The sequence below is a fragment of the Mauremys reevesii genome, linkage group 1, assembly GCF_016161935.1.
Source record: "Mauremys reevesii isolate NIE-2019 linkage group 1, ASM1616193v1, whole genome shotgun sequence".
Lineage (NCBI taxonomy): Eukaryota > Metazoa > Chordata > Testudines > Geoemydidae > Mauremys > Mauremys reevesii.
In genome coordinates this window covers 2,801,180-2,817,775 of record NC_052623.1, presented here as the reverse complement: position 1 = coordinate 2,817,775, position 16,596 = coordinate 2,801,180, and the positions used below count along the sequence as shown (strand labels likewise).

The 16,596-nt window shown below is 44.1% G+C and overlaps 1 protein-coding gene across 1 annotated transcript; it reads left to right on the top strand.

Annotated features, from left to right (window-relative positions):
* Positions 1 to 713: 713 nt before the first annotated feature.
* On the top strand, positions 714 to 1,661 carry LOC120399070 (olfactory receptor 52E4-like). Its single transcript, XM_039526958.1, has one exon. It carries the CDS (start codon positions 714 to 716, stop codon positions 1,659 to 1,661), a length of 948 nt encoding a protein of 315 aa, XP_039382892.1.
* Positions 1,662 to 16,596: the final 14,935 nt, after the last annotated feature.

Sequence of the window (16,596 nt, the reverse complement as noted above, 5' to 3'; positions counted from 1 at the left end):
GTCCCTTGTGAAAAATAAAGAGTCCCAGACGTTTCTATCCTTAATAGAGACTGGGTGACCGAAACTGAGCACATTCCCAAAAATGTTATGCTCCGTCCTATATCTTAATTATCTAAACATTTTTTTGTTTTGTCCACTACTGCGAATGAGCAGGTGTTTCTTCTGACCTGCTATCAATGGCATCCAGGTCTTTCCCCTGAGGTATGTTCTAGTTGGGATGTTTCTCTCATCACATGTGCTTGTAAAAGTTTATTTTTTCCCCCTCTCGGATTTCAAGCAAGTGGATGAATGGGGGACTCCCTATCCTGGCTCTCATTGCATAAAGGAACAATGATGGGTAAGCACTATCCACACTTGTGTTTCCTGCTGGTGCCTCTTAAGCTTCCCCCTGCAAAAAAGTGTAGGAATTATTAATTCAGGGAGCACAACAAAATATGGAATTGGATTTAGTAGGGTCATTGTTCATAGTTATTCTCTCTGAATAATGAAAATGTAAATTTTTCAGTGTGTGAAGAGAGATCAATCTTCTTATCCCATGAAAACAGCTTCCACTATTGCATGCGCAGTCTCATATTAACGTCGTCTCTCCATTCAGGCACTTCTACTGCGACCATCACCCAACGTCCTGGGAGCACATAGAAAGTCAGGGGAGCATACAGTAAATGCAGAAGACACCCTTATGCCTGAGAGTTGGACACTTTCTCCCCTACACCATGTCAGATTCTAACACAACCGACTTCACCAACCCCTCTACCTTCATCCTACTTGGCATTCCTGGCCTAGAGGCAGCCCATATCTGGATATCCATCCCCTTCTGTGCTATGTACGCCATAGCCCTCTTGGGGAACATCATCATCCTGTTCATTGTGAAGATGCAGATAAGCCTCCACGGGCCCATGTTCTATTTCCTCTGCATGCTGGCCGTCACCGACCTGGTCATGTCCACATCCACCATACCGAAAATGCTGAGCATCTTCTGGTTCAATTCCAGGGAGATCAGTTTCAGTGCCTGCCTCACCCAGATGTACTTCGTTAACTGCTTCTCAGGGATGGAGTCTGGAATCCTCGTGGCCATGGCTTTTGATCGTTACGTGGCCATCTGCAATCCTCTGAGATATTCAACGACCCTGACAAACTCTGCTGTGGCCAAAATAGGCCTGGCAGTGGTGCTGCGCAGTGGCATACTCGCATTACCCTATCCCTTCCTGGTGAGGCGGTACCCATATTGCAGAACGAACATCATCCCCCACTTCTATTGTGGGCATATATCCGTGGTGAAGCTGGCCTGTGCTGATATACGCATCAATAGTTACTATGGGCTGTTTGATCTTTTCTCTGCAATCGGAATGGATGTGTTTTTTATTGCTGTGTCCTATACTCTGATCCTCCGGGCCATCTTCCGCCTCCCCACAAAGGATGCCCGGCTCAAAACTTTTGGGACCTGCATCTCTCATCTTTGTGCCATCTCAGCTTTGTACATCCCAGATTTATTCTCTTCTCTCATTCAGCGGTTTGGCCACAATGTGCCACTGCATTTCCTCATTCTTATTACCAGTGTGTACCAGCTGGTGCCCCCCATGATACACCCCATCATTTATGGGGTGAGGACCAAGCAGATCCGGGGCAAGCTGCTCCAGCTCTTTACTCATAAGGGGACCTAAATGTTTTCTCCTTGTGCTCTGGCTCATAAATTAAGCTGGTTGGTCCATGCTGTGGTGGCTCCTCCCTGAATCACTTACTGGACAGACAGAGAGACATTAAACAGTCCTGAGCCCAGACTGCCTCAGCTTCGTCTGGCAGGAGTTCAAGCTTCCAGCCATAGTAGAAGTCACCGGGGGAAGGGAAGGGCCCTGGCTGCAGCAGTAGAAGAGCCCCTAAGTTCAGGCAGCCCCGAGCCCTAGCCACAGCCACAGAGCGGAGGCAGGAGCTGTTGGGGGGAATGTGGAGAGAAATGCTGCTCATTTTTGTCCTCTCCATCTTCCATACTGCTGCCATCCAGGGGTTGCTTCCTTTTTCCCTGTCCTTGGACAAACCTCAGAGGGAGGTTTTTTTGTGTCCCCTCCCTGACCCTTTAGGAGCTGCTCTCTTCCCTGCAGCTCCCTTTCCCTTTCTGGAGATAGAGATGTGTTGCCCGGCTCCTCCAGTACAGACACCAAACTGGTAGTTTGCTCTCTCTTTGCCCATCTCTATGGGCCGCAGGGTCATAACAGGGGCCCAGCCAGAAAATCATCATAAGTCTACGACACCGTCCCCCACTGTGCTGCTGAATGAGCATGACCGTTTCTGGTGGACACCTGCGATTTCATGGGTAAGGTGAAATTCCTTCTACAGCAGGGGTCCCCAACCCCCGGGCTGCGGACCGGTACCAGTCCATGGCCTGTTAGGAACCGGGCCGTGAACCGAGCGCACAGCAGGACATGAGCGGCTAGGACATGAGCGGTGAGTGAGCTAGTGTTTAGCTGTGTTTAGAGCAGCTCCCCGTCGCTCGCATTACTGCCTAAGCTCCGCCTTCTGTCAGATGTTTGATTCTCATAGGAGCGCGAACCCTACTGTAAACTGCGCATGCGATGGAGGGAGTTTTGCACTCCTTATGAGAATCTAATGCCTGATGATCTGAGGTGGAGCTGGGGCCAGGATGCTAGCACTGGGGAGCGGCTGCAAAAACAGATTACATTAGCAGAGGTTTCACTGCACAGAGACCATAATAAATCAGTCGCTTGCAGACTAATATCAGAATCCTATCAGTGAGTGGCAAGTGACAATTAAGCTGCATCTGGTGGCAGGCTTTATAGTGGCAAGTGAGTTGATGTACTTCAATTGTACAGCTGCATCTGGTGGCAGGCTTTAAGTCAGAATCCGACACTTATATTAGTCCGCACATGTCCCGCCCATTATTTTATTTACCACTTCCGTCTGTGCCTCTTTCCCGCACAGTTTTGGTAAGCCCACAAGCTAACCCTGGCCAAAATGAGTAAAAAACAAACATCGCTGCAAAGCTTCCTTGAAAAGGGGGAAAGACCCAATGATGAGACAGCAGAAGACTCTAAGACGGCCAACAAAAAGAAAGCTGCAATTAAAAGAAAATACCAAGAGTCCTACTTAAATTACGGGTTCATTGCAACAGGTGACTCACATTCTCCACGCCCGCTTTGTATAATATGTGGTGACCGGCTATCCAACGAAGCCATGAAACCTTCAAAACTGCTTCGCCACATGGAGACCAAGCACCCTGCATTAAAAAAAAGCCTTTGGAGTTTTTCAAAAGAAAAAAACGTGAACACAAAAAACAGATTGTCGTGTACTTTTAGGAGAGGCTGTAGTTCAAAAGGTGGCACGTGTTCCTCTTTCGGCTAGCACCATAAGTAGACGAATTGAAGAAATAGCAGAGGACATTGAGGCACAATTGTTAGAGAGGGTGAATGAGTCACCGTGGTACGCAATCCAGGTTGACGAGTCTACCGATGTTGACAACAAGGCAACAATGCTTGTTTTTGTGTGATATATTTTTCTGGAGGATGTGCATGAGGATATGTTATGTGCACTTTTGTTGCCAACCAACACCACAGCTGCAGAACTATTCAAGTCTTTGAATGATTACATGTCAGGAAAACTGAATTGGTCATTTTGTGTCTCTATATGCACGGACGGAGCAACTGCCATGATTGGATGGCTTTCTGGTTTCACTACTCGGGTCAAGGATGTCCCTTCTGAATGTAAGTCTACGCACTGTGTCATCCATAGAGAAATGCTAGCTAGCCGAAAAATGTCATCTGAACTTAACAAAGTTTTGCAGGATGTGATTAAAATTATCAACCACATTAAAGTACATGCCCTTAACTCATGTCTGTTCGCGCAGCTCTGTGAGGAGATGGACGCAGAGCACACACGTCTTCTCTTATACACAGAAGTGAGATGGTTTTCTAAAGGTAGATCACTGGCCAGAGTTTTTGAGTTACGAGAAGCAGCAAAGAATCCTGTGGCACCTTATAGACTAACAGACGTTTTGCAGCATGAGCTTTCATGGGTGAAAGCTCATGCTGCAAAACGTCTGTTAGTCTATAAGGTGCCACAGGATTCTTTGCTGCTTCTACAGAACCAGACTAACACGGCTACCCCTCTGATACTTGAGTTACGAGAGCCACTCCAGAGATTTCTTTTAGAAAAACAGTCACCACGGGGGCAGCACATTTCAGTGACACAGAATGGGTCATAAAACTTGCTTACTTGTGTGACATATTCAACCTGCTCAATGAACTCAATCTGTCACTTCAGGGGAGAACGACAACTGTGTTCAAGTCGGCAGATAAAGTGGCTGCATTCAAAGCCAAACTAGAATTATGGGGGCGACGAGTGGACATTGGGATTTTTGACATGTTTCAAACATTAGCAGAGATTTTGAAAGAGACTGAGCCAGGGCCTTCTTTTTCCCAGCTGGTGCATGATCACCTATCTCAGCTTTCAAAAGAGTTTGAGCATTACTTCCCAACCACAAAAGACCCCCGAACTGAGAAGGAATGGATCCGCGACCCATTTGTGAATAAGCCAGGTGAATCGACTTTATCCGTGCTAGAAGAGGATCAACTGCTTGAGATCACAAATGATGGTGGCCTTAAAAGTATGTTTGAGACGACTTCAAATCTCCATACGTTCTAAATTAAAATCAAGGTGGAATATCCTGAGATTTCCACAAAAGCACTGAAAAGCTTACTTCCATTTTCAACATCCTATCTTTGTGAAGCAGGGTTTTCTGCAGTGACAGCAACCAAAACGAGATTACGGAGTAGACTGGACATAAACAACACACTTCGGGTGTCACTGTATCCCATCACCCCCAGATGGGACTGTCTAGTTGCAGGAAAACAAGCTCAGGGCTCCCACTAATTCTGCATTATGGTCAGTTGTATAATTATTTCATTATATATTACAATAATAATAGAAATAAAAGTACAAAAATAAATGTAATGCGCTTGAATCGTCCCAAAACCATCCCCCAGGTCCACGAAATTTTTTTTTTCTACGAAACCGGTCCCTGGTGCCAAAAAGTTTGGGGACCGCTGTTCTACAGCATTGGGGAGACTTCTATCTCCTCCTCTCGGCTGCAAGGTCTGTTTTGGAGGAGTGGAGGGGAACTGAGAGGGTGGACATCTTGGTCTACCCGGCGGGCCAGCAACTTCCGTGACAAACTTTTCAGGTTGGTCAGTGATTGTTGCAAGGCCAGCTGGGGATCCTCCTGCCCACGAGGATCCTCCTCAGCCCTCAGAATGAAGCCAACCATCTTTCTACATTGAACACCAGAGGCTCTAGGGTGTTAGAATCATAGAATCTCAGGGTTGGAAGGGACCTCAGGAGGTATCTAGTCCAACATGTTCTCCATGTTGCCAGGAGCTGATGCTGATGTAGGGTACTGTCAGGGTTCCCTCCCCACTCTGAACTGGGGTAAAGATGTCGGGACCCACATGAAAGACCCCATGAGCTTATATTCCACCATATTAAGTTAAAAAATTCCCCAAGGCGCAAATTCCTTAACTTGACCTTTGTCGGTGTTGCTGCCACCACCAAGTGATTTAAACAAACATTCAGGGAGGTGCCACTTGCGAAGCTACCAACTATAGTTTGTAACCTACCCTTTAAATCAGCTTCTGTACCCAGTGACTGGAAGATAGCTAATGTGACACCAATATTTTACAAAGGCTCTAGAGGTGATCCAAGCAATTACAGATGGGTAAGTTTAACATCAGTACCAGGCAAATTAGTTGAAACAATAGTAAAGAATAAAATTGTCAGACACATAGATGAACATAAATTGTTTGGCAAAAGTCAACATGGTTCCTGTAAATGGAAATCGTGTTTTACTAATGTATTAGAGTTCTATCTATCATTAGCCTGAAAGATCGGGTGCCCTGCCGGGGTAGTTCATAGTCCCATATCTTCGTAACAAACGTTGTCATGAACCATGACAACCTCTCCTTTTTTTCAATTTTTGTACACACTGAAGCTGCGGGGATTCTAGAGGCCAGAGTGTCAATTGGCTTCTGATCCCTATCCAAATATCGGGTGTTATTCCAGGAGCACTGAGTATAAATCGGCTTGGCTCACCAGGTGGTTTAATTTCCCAAACATCACAGTGAATTACCCAATCTCACATGCATCCTCCCCACAGACCCGGCAGGATTCGGTATGTGGGAGCCCACACCCCTCCAACCAGCCCGTATGCTTTGAAGCAGCACTGCGAGTGTCTGTATTTCTACCGTGAAACCTTCCAAGTATGTCTCCAAGGCCACAATTCAGATGGCATCCCCGAGACATTTGTAAGGGCAGAGGGCCAAGTCTGATGCTCAAGATCACTCTGAATAGCCATCAGCTGGTCATTCAGGAAATCCTGAATCTCTTAGCGGGCCAAATCCCACTGCAATATCTTCCCTGCTTCAATGATATTAAGTATCATCCTTGTTAGCAATTCCTGGGTTATAGAGCTGAGGGTGGAGATAACATGCAATTCACTGATTCCAGCCTGTATGTGGGCTAGCTGTACTCCAGTAATAAGTCCCATGACTTTCTCCAGCTGCCCTAGTTTTTCCTCATGCTGTTGGCCCTTGTAAAGAGTCCAAATTGCTGCTGCACTATTGGCACCATCCCACAGGCATTCACTCAAATCTCTTTTCCTTCTTGAGAAGACCCATGCCCTTTGCTCTACTAACCAAATAACAGTGAGGACCCCTTCCTTCCAATATATTGCAGGCTCTGGGAACGGCCATCATGTCAACATTGTTATGAAACCCACTCATCTCAATGACGAATTCTTGAAGCTTGTTTGTAGTGATCTCTAATCACTACAAACTAATCACTACACTTCGATCTCTAATGACCCACCTGTTTTCCACTCAATCTTTCACTTTTATGAGATACTCTGAACCTTAAAAAATAACTTTTCCAAACAATATTTAAATAAATCATTAAGGTGTGAAGGCCTTGTCCATTGAGTCCCATCTGAATATATAGGATTGTTGACATTTGGGTAAGTTAAAGGGGTGGTGGTGGTTGTGGAGGAGCTGGTGGGGGCAGTGTCTCTTGCAACCAGGTGCTTTTGGTATTCATCATTTGGAAGCCAATTAGGCAGGGCAGTACAGCCTGATGGTACTTGTCCATAAGTGCAGAGCCTAGCCTGTAGGGTTATTAAAGAAGGTACTAACAGTGATTCCCCCAAGTGACAGTGACCCCCCCCAGTTTCACCAAGTGCAGATGTCTTTTAGTTCTTCTGTTGGGGCTTGTGGGCTCCTGTGTGCAGAAAACACTGATTGTATCAGTCCTGTGAAAGATACTCTATTACTATGTCAAACTTACAGTCAAGTTAATTGACTTTGTCCTTGAAGTAAACACTATGCTAGCCTTAAGGTGTAATTGATACAATGTAAACAAACAGACTCCCACCCTCTGTGATTACAGGGCCGGGAATCTCATAGGAATTAACACACACCCCAAAAGTGGTGGAGATAGTAAATTAAAATATGGTTAAGATATGGAATGTATGTTGATGAATGTTTCATGTACGTGAATGGTTAGGGAGGTGCCAGCCTGGAAAGGATCCATCGGCCGAAGAATGTGCCAAGTGGACCACCAGACAACCCCCGGAGGATAAACTGGGATCCACCCCAAACAGCTGGAAGGAATGTGCCACTTTAGACAATGTGGAGCCACCAGGAATGTGCCATCTGCTAATTGAGCCAACAACAGCAGGATGAAACGGTTCCCATAGACCAACATAGGAATTAATTCCTATAAAAATGGACTCTAAAAACTGAGGACTTTGAGTCTATGGTTCTGCTGCCAGCCTGCAGGAGCATCAGGTGCATCTGACTCAGCCTCGGCTCCATCCTCATAACAAGATACCTGGCCAGTAATTTGGCATGAGCAACTTCTAGGCTGGTAACTATAACACCTATACAGAACCTGAATGAATGACTCTGTGTGTGTGTGTGTGTGTGTGTGTGTGTGTGTGTGTGTGTGTGTGTGTGTGTGTGTGTGTGTGTGTATAAGGAATAAGTAGTGATAAGAATAGGTAGTTAAACAACATTGTTTGCTTTTATCTTTTGCTTTATTATTATATTTACAATAAATGTGGCATCTTTGCCTTATCCCTCTTAATAAGATCCTGCTGGTCTTTATTATATTTGTATAACAAGCCCAGCCCACCACTCAACTGCACACTCCCAATCACAGTCCCTCCAAATTCCTCCCTGCCAATTTACAATACTCCGTCTCCTCCACCAGCACCTATTCTTAATGTCTTTTGTAGTCAGGAATCCATGGATATTGGCAGTTTTGGCAGAGTGAGTGTTCCTTCTTCTTTCCCGGTATAGTTGTGGTGCAGGATCATGCAGGAGAGAGGTTACTAGCATGTCACTCTGTAGTGGTTTGGTATCTTTAACAAATGCTGGCTAGATGATGGTTCTGTGGACAAGGGAGAGGTTACTTGCACGTCACCTTGACTTTGTTTCCCACTGTCCAGGAGGGAAAGAGGTATCAGAAAGAGAGAGAGGCTGATCAGTAGTCAGAGCTGCATCATCTTGAGGCGGTGGGGCCTTTTTGCAGTGAGAAGCGTGGGTCCAGGCAGTCAGGCCTTGACACTTCACGGTGGTGCTGGTAGTCAACAAAATGTGATAAGGGCCTTTCCTGCACGGGGTTAGAGCGGTCTTTTGTTGATGGACCCCTGGTTCCAATGAATGGCAGGGCTGTTCAGAAGCCTTAGGTAATTCCTCCTTCACCTGTGAATAAAGAGACCTAACACATTTCATTAATGGCTACAAGTTAAGCATTGTATCATCCATCAAATGAATGTCCATTTGGGCAAGGGTCAGAGGAGGCGCTGCTGGAAGTCGCATCGGCCGCCTTGTCAGGATTTCATGAGGGCTAAGTCCAGTCTTTCGGTTGGAGGTTTTCCTAATGGTAACAAATACTAACGGAAGGGCATCTGGCCATTTTAAGTTTGTTTCCACACAGATCTTGGCAAGTTTATTTCTCAAAATCCCATTCTGACATTCTATTGTCCCGGCAGACTGCAGATGATAGGGACAGTGAGACTGTCTTGGATCTGCAAGGCTGCACACAACTCTTTTACAATCTATCAAGTAAAATGAACTCCACTATTGCTGCTTTTACAGATCCAGACTAACACGGCTACCACCTCTGATACTTAATCTATTAGAGTTCTTTGAAGGAGTCAACAAACATATGGACAAAGCGGATCCAGTGGACATAGTGTACTAAGATTTCCAGAAAGCCTTTGACAAGGTCCCTCACCAGAGGCTCTTACGTAAATTAAGTTGTCATGGAATAAGAGGGAAGGTCCTTTCATGGATTGAGGACTGGTTAAAAGACAAGGAACAAAGGGTAGGAATAAATGGTAAATTCTCAGAATGGAGAGGGGTAACTAGTGGAGTTCCCCAAGGGTCAGTCCTAGGACCAATCCTATTGAACTTATTCATAAATGATCTGGAGAAAGGGGTAAACAGTGAGGTGGCAAAGTTTGCATATGATACTAAACTGCTGAAGATAATTAAGACCAAAGCAGACTGTGAAGAACTTTGAAATTATCTCACAAAACTAACTGATTGGGCAACAAAATGGCAAATGAAATTTAATGTGGCTAAATGTAAAGTAATGCACATTGGAAAAAAATAATCCCAATTATACATACAATATAATGGGGGCTAATTTAGCTACTACTAATCAGGAAAGAGATCTTGGAGTCATTGTGGATAGTTCTCTGAAGCCATCCACACAGTGTGCAGCAGCAGTCAAAAAAGCAAACAGGATGTTAGGAATCATTTAAAAAAGGGTAGAGAATAAGATGGAAAATATATTATTGCCCTTATATAAATCCATGGTACGTCCACATCTTGAATACTGCTTACAGGTGTGGTCTTCTCATCTCAAAAAAGATATATTGGCATACGTAAAAGTTCAGAAAAGGGCAACTATAATTATTAGGGGTTCGGTCTGACAATTTTATTCTTTACTATTGTTTTGACTAATTTGCCTGGTCCCTACGTTAGACTTACCAGTCTGTAATTGCCGGGATCACCTCTAGAGCCCTTTTTAAATATTATCATTACATTAGCTAACTTCCAGTCATTGGGTACAGAGACTGATTTAAAGGACAGTTTATAAACCTTAGTTAATAGTTCTGCAATTTCACATTTGAATTCTTTCAGAATTCTTGGGTGAATGCCATCTGGTCCCGCTGACTTGTTAATATTAAATTTATCAATTAATTCTAAAACTTTCTCTAGTTAAACTTCAATCTGTGACAGTTCTTCAGATTTGTCACTGACAAAAGCCAGCTCAGGTTTGGGAATCTCCCTAACATCCTCAGCCGTGAAGACTGAAGCAAAGAATCCATTTAGTTTCTCCTCAGTGGCTTTATTGTCTTTAAGTGCTTCTTTTGTATCTCGATCATCGAGGGGCCTCACTGGTTGGTTGGCAGTCTTCCTGCTTCTGATGTACTTAAAAAAACATTTTTTTATTAACTTTTGAGTTTTTGGCTAGCCGTTCTTCAAACTCCTCTTTTGCTTTTCTCATTATACTCTTGCATTTAATTTGGCAATGTTTGTGCTCCTTTCTATTTGCCTCACTAGGATTTGACATCCACTTTTTAAAGGAAGTCTTTTTATCTCTCACTGCTTCTGTTACATGGTTGTTAAGCCACGGTGGCTCTTTTTTAGTTCTTTTACTATGTTTCTTAATTTGGGGTAGATATTGAAGTTGGGCCTCTTATCACCAAAAAGCCCTGCAATACAGTGGCAACAATTTGTGTATTGGTGGGAGGAAGCCACAAAGAGACTCCATTAGTCTTCAGTGCAGAGTCTAAAGGATTCCCATGAAAAGTTAAAAACCCAAGTGCAGGATTTAAAAACTAGATGCAAGACATCAGGATGTCTACTTCCCCAAACTACCTAATCAAAACTCTCTGCCTCAATGACCCCCTCATCTCCTTTGTATCCCCAATTAATAAAGACTGGGAGTGAGGAGGAGACAGCTGAGGACATTTTGGATTTTTTTCAATGCGGGCTGTGCCTCTGGCAGGATGCAAGCTGCAGCTGCTGCTACCCCCGCCCCCCAGCACCTCGGGGCTGCACAGGCTATGCCTACTATATTGGTAGGGCCATCATCACCACCACACATATCAGCTGATCAGTCCGCTCATTCCAGAGAGGAAACCTTCCCTCTGGTGCCCTATCCACATCAATAGCCAAGGGCTGTTCCTGATCTCTCCAACATCTTGCTCGGCTCTGATACTTACCAATCACAATAGCCAGTCAGCAGTGTTCCAGGCCCCCTTATGACAATTGCCTGGTGAAGGAGGCTTGGTCACGGTACATGCCTGCTGGACACCAGGGTACCAAAGATATTTAGTTAAGGAATTTCCTAGTATTAGAGAAGAACCAGGAAAATTTAGAGAGGAACTCGAGACAGTGATTCAGTGTTACAATCCATCATGGCTGGACATTAGCCAACTCTTGAGAGTAATCCTGGATTAGACAAAGTTCAACAACTGTAAACAAAACAAAGGCGAGTCCCCTGCTGATTATTTAGACAGATGCTGAGCAAGCTTCCGTGGACATTAAACAAGCCCTGTCTAGTGCCCCAGCACTTGGACTTCCTGATTACACTAAACCGTTTGTTCTTTTCTGCCATGAGTGCAAAGGGTTTGCCTTAGCTGTGTTAATGCAAAAATATGGAGATAAACACCACCCACTTGTTTATTATAGCTCTGCCCTGGACGCTGTGGCAGCTGGGTTTACTTCTTGTTTACTGGCTGTGGCGGCAGCTGCTCTATACATGCAGCTGTCTGAATTCATAGTCCTAGGGTCACCCTTGACTGTTGTGGTGCCTGATGCTGTGGCTGCTCTTCTGTTAAAATCTAAGACTCAACATCTACCTACCCCTTGCCTCACCGACTATGAACTTGTGCTGCTATCCTTGTCTCATATTACCCTGACTTGCTGTCCCATTTTAAATCCTGCTTCCTTATTGCCTTGGCCAGAGAATGGAGAGCCCCATGATTGTGTGTCTGTGACGTCTATCCTTTCCCGTCCACGGGACGACCTCATGGATATGCCTCTACAGAATCCTGAACTCATTTATTTTGTAGATGGCTCATGTTTGCGAGATCCTAAGGGAAATCTGGTTGCTGGCTATGCTGTGTGCTCTTTGCATTCTGCCATTGAATGTGGCCTCCTTCCTTCCCTCTGTATTTTCATCCCAGGTTGCTGAACTTGCTGCCTTAGCCCAAGTCTGTATTTTGGCACAGGATCAAGCTGTTACTATTTATACTGACTCCCGCTACGCTTTTGGAGTAGCGCATGACTATGGCCAACTGTGGAAACACAGAGGCTTCCTAACATCCTCTAGTTCCTCTATTAAAAATGTCTCTTTTTTGATGCCCTTTTGTTGCCCAAAGCTGTTGCTCATGTAAAATGTGTTGCTCACCAAACCCTTCATGATAAAGTTACACATGGAAATGCTTTGGCTGATTCAGCAGCCAAAACCATGGCCCTTTCTGTCCCTCAGGCTGCGTAAACTCTTGCTGTGATTGAGCAACCTTCACTAGCCTCCCTTGAAGACCTCGCCAAGATCCAGAATGCGGCACCAGAAGCTGAAAAAATGTTCTTGGAGTGTTGCTGGGTGTACTTTGCACCCTGATCATCTCTCGCAAACCCGGGTACTCGCCTGGTTGTACCTAAGGTGCTCTTCCCCTACTTTGCTCGCATGAACCATGAGGTGCAACATGTGAGCAAAGGGCGGATGATTGCTGCAGTTAAACAAGACTAATATGCACCAAAATTTTCTTCTGTAGCCCAACATTACTGTCAAGAGTGTGCAGTCTGCCAGCAATATAATGTTGGAAAAGCAGTCAGAGTTAGAAAGGCAGTGCATCCCCCTCCTTGGGGACCTTTTTTAAATATTCAGATTGATTTCATTCAAATGTCCAAATGCTGTACTTATGAATATGTTGTGGAAGCCAGTAAATAATTAACAAGGTTTTGAAGAGATCTTAATGAATGTTAGTTAGCATGAGTTAGGTTAACTGTGACCCTGGTGACGTGAGGAAGCAAGATAATGTAAGACAGAGTGAATTGTGTGAAAGTTATTACGACCTTGCAATGTGCAGTCTTGCAGTCTTGTTTTTCTAGTGAGCTTATGTATAAACAATATGTATTTGTTGTTTTTTACTGTCTGTATTATTGCTAGAAATCGTCTGTAAAAGGTATAAAGGCTTGCTGTGATTGTTTGAGAGTTGAGAGACCTGTCCAGGACCCTGTGTCCTATGGCACTCTCTCCCTCCATGGTAATTACTGGAGAAATAATAAAGTATTTGATTTTGCTACATCCAAACAAAAAGTGAGAACTGAGTTTTTCTTCGACAATTTGGGGGCTCGTCCGGGATGGCAACGCCCACGGACCCACAGACAACTACTACGGATCATTCCCTTTCGAACCCCATGGCGCCACATGAGAGGTATGAGACCTTTTGAAATCTCTATTGGGGTATCGGAGGAGGACTTTCCGTGAGGACGTCTGTCTCTCTGTTGGGCTCACGCCATCTGAACTTATTGACTGTGCAGCAGGATCAGATGCAAAGTGGTATTGGGGAGAGGCCCCAATAAGGTTAGTTTATTGCAGTACTGGGAACTGCTGAGTTGGCCAAGGAAATGCATAAGGTAATGCATAAGGTAATGCATAGGTAAATGCATTAGAATGCACCGGTGCTGAGGGGTTTTTACCGCCTCAAGAGGGGTTGTCATACCGCCTCATGGTATTGGTCCGGACCAGGTAAAGATGCATCATGGTTTAAAAAAAAAAAAAAAAGGAAGAAAAAGAGGCCTTGGTGTGTGTGTGTGTACACCAGTGTGAGTGGCTGTTACCGGGCTAGCCCAGTAACTAATGGATCTTTAGGAGATCCGACCCACGGTGGGCTGACTCAGCCTGGCATAGTCCGGCGAGGAAGCTGCCTGGGTCTAGGAGTGTGTGAACCCATCTTCCCTCCCCTTTCCTTGTGAGTCTCTCCTGTGTGAGTGGAAAATGGGTAAGGGACTGTCTAAATATTCCACCTTACCCCCTAAGGGTACCCCAGCATATTACATGTACATACATTATGGTCCTAAAACCTGCAGGTATTTAAATGATTGGAATCTGTATACGCGTGAAAATTCATTTAAACAATGCCCATTAGAAGGTACCTTCAATCTAGATAAGATCATATATCTCAGTGGAGCTTTAATCACAAAGAAAAAACCTCTGTTACAGTGTGAGCAATTTGTCTAGGAACGGGTTAATTTGAAATTCGGCTTAGTCCTGAGATAAAGGAGAAGTTGTTTTGTGTTCAAGGTCATGAATTAGTACGGACTATGCTAAGTGCTAAGTAACTGCTTCAGCCCCAGCTGGTTGTGGAAAATAAAAAAGGCAAAAAGCAGTATAAGTTACAAAACTGAGATTGCATTTGCAAAGCTTAACGGTTCAGTGAGATCCAACAGTTTTTGCAACCCTGAAGCCGGACAGGCAGCTGACCTGAACTGGAATCTCTGAAAGAGACGCCGCAGGAGATTCCAGGGTGTAAAAGAACAGCCATCCCAAGAGTGGCAGCATGTTGGAAATGCTGGACAAGCTGTATACAGGATAATCTCCCGTCCACCTATTTCCCTTCTCTGAACATTATACACAGACATACCAGTCTGGATATGTGTAAGTATTAAAGTGGCTTAAGGCTTGGGGCATTCATATTTTTCCCGAGTGATGTGGGAGCATTCCCAACACTCTCCATTGTTGTTTTATTATTTTTAATGAAGCTTTAAAATTTGATTGTATGCTCTGTCAGTTTGATCACCTGACATGAGGGATAAATTAGTAACAGGAATTTGTCACAGTTTGGTGAGCAATTAAGAATGGGGGGCATTGCAGAATTTACACCATCTATCTGTTTTACCCTTGTTAGTTTATGTTTGCTTTGTTTGGTACTGTTGGTGTTAGGTGTTAAGAATAGCATGATTATAGGTGAGCTTTAATAGAATAAGGAAACACTATTTGGTTTTGGTGCACTATTTAGCTTTGGCTCTGTTTTGTTTAACCGGTTACTGATGTTTTTCTGCTCTGTTCATTTGGGCGTTAGGTGTGTGAGCGGAACTGAACTTCTCGTTCGTAATTCCTCAGGGTGGAAGCCATGTGTGCGATGAAGCTCTGGGGTTGTCCTGAAATTTTACAGTCCCGCCCCCCCCATAGCGGACAATATAATAGAAGTAGAAAAATTTGGCTTAGACTGTAATTTTCTTTGCTTTTTGTGTAATTTTCTTTTCTGTTTAAGTGTCAGCAGACAAATGGGTGGGTCTCTGGGTAGACCCCCAAAGGGGTTTGGATTATGTGTTAAGTGAATGGCCATGTATTTTTGCCCAGGTGGCAAGCCTTACTAGGAAGGACTCAGGTAGTCTTGTGAGTAGAAATGTTTTGGGGACAAGACCAGAAGGGTGGGGGCTAGTTGCGTAGCCCACCCTCCTAGCTAAGAACTGGTTGTGGAACAAGCTAGTGTCCATGGACGGGACGATTCAGCGAGGAAAAAAGGATCGGGCCCAAGCGGGAGGGCAACAGACAGAGAGATTTGGAAACTTTTGAGGGTGTAGTGGAAAGAAGGAGTAAGTGAATATAAGCGTGAGGATTTCAAATACTCAGAAGGATATTTGGAATGGTAATTTGCATTGGTAAAGTGGCTGTTGGAAGGAGAAAGCAATTGATTTTTAAGGGAAAATGAAAAATTGACTCTGTGTTTGCTGGGGGGAACAGCACTTGAACTTTGTGAAAAAGCTGAAGAGAACAGTTTTTTGGTGTCTTTGACATATTTGTGAATGAATTCAGGCAAAGAAATTATTAGATTGCACTCATTTGGCTATGAACAATTTTGTTAAATCAGTTGAAGAATGTATACAGTGCTATGTAATGACATTGTATTAGGCCCTACAGGCACTATAAGTGGTGATGTTTTCTTTCAGTGTTTAAAAGCAGGAGTTAAAAGGAAAAAACCAAGCCGGAGAGCATCTGTGTTAATGCAAATTAACTAACTGATAAGGTAGAGGCCGCTGAACCAGGGCTGTCTAAGAAGCACATACGAGAAAATATGGGGTAATTCCTCTGTTTTGCCTAGAATCAACAAGAGTATTTGTATATTTTAAGTATTTAACTGCCCCGAAGGGGTGGACCTCTGTTTTTGTCTTTCAGATAATCAAAGAACATTAATGCCAGCTACACAGCATTCAACATACTATGATTTACTGGCAGTCACAATTATGTTGTGTATTCTATGTTCTGTTTTGTGGTGTTTTGCCAAAGAATTGTTGTGTTTAATATTTTCATGAGATGGTCTGATTTGACATCAAGCGAAAATGTTGCATTGCAATGCAGATACTTGTTTTGTTCATGTATTCAGATGGGACTCAATGGCCAAGGCCTTCACACCTTAGTGATTTATTTAAATATTGTTTTGAAAAAATATTTTATAAGGTTCAGAGTATCTCATACAAGCGAAAGATTGAGTGGAAAACAGATGAGTCA

Excerpts from the sequence above, each read along its gene's own strand:
- LOC120399070 (XM_039526958.1), top strand. The coding sequence starts at position 714 with ATGTCAGATTCTAACACAACCGACTTCACCAACCCCTCTACCTTCATC.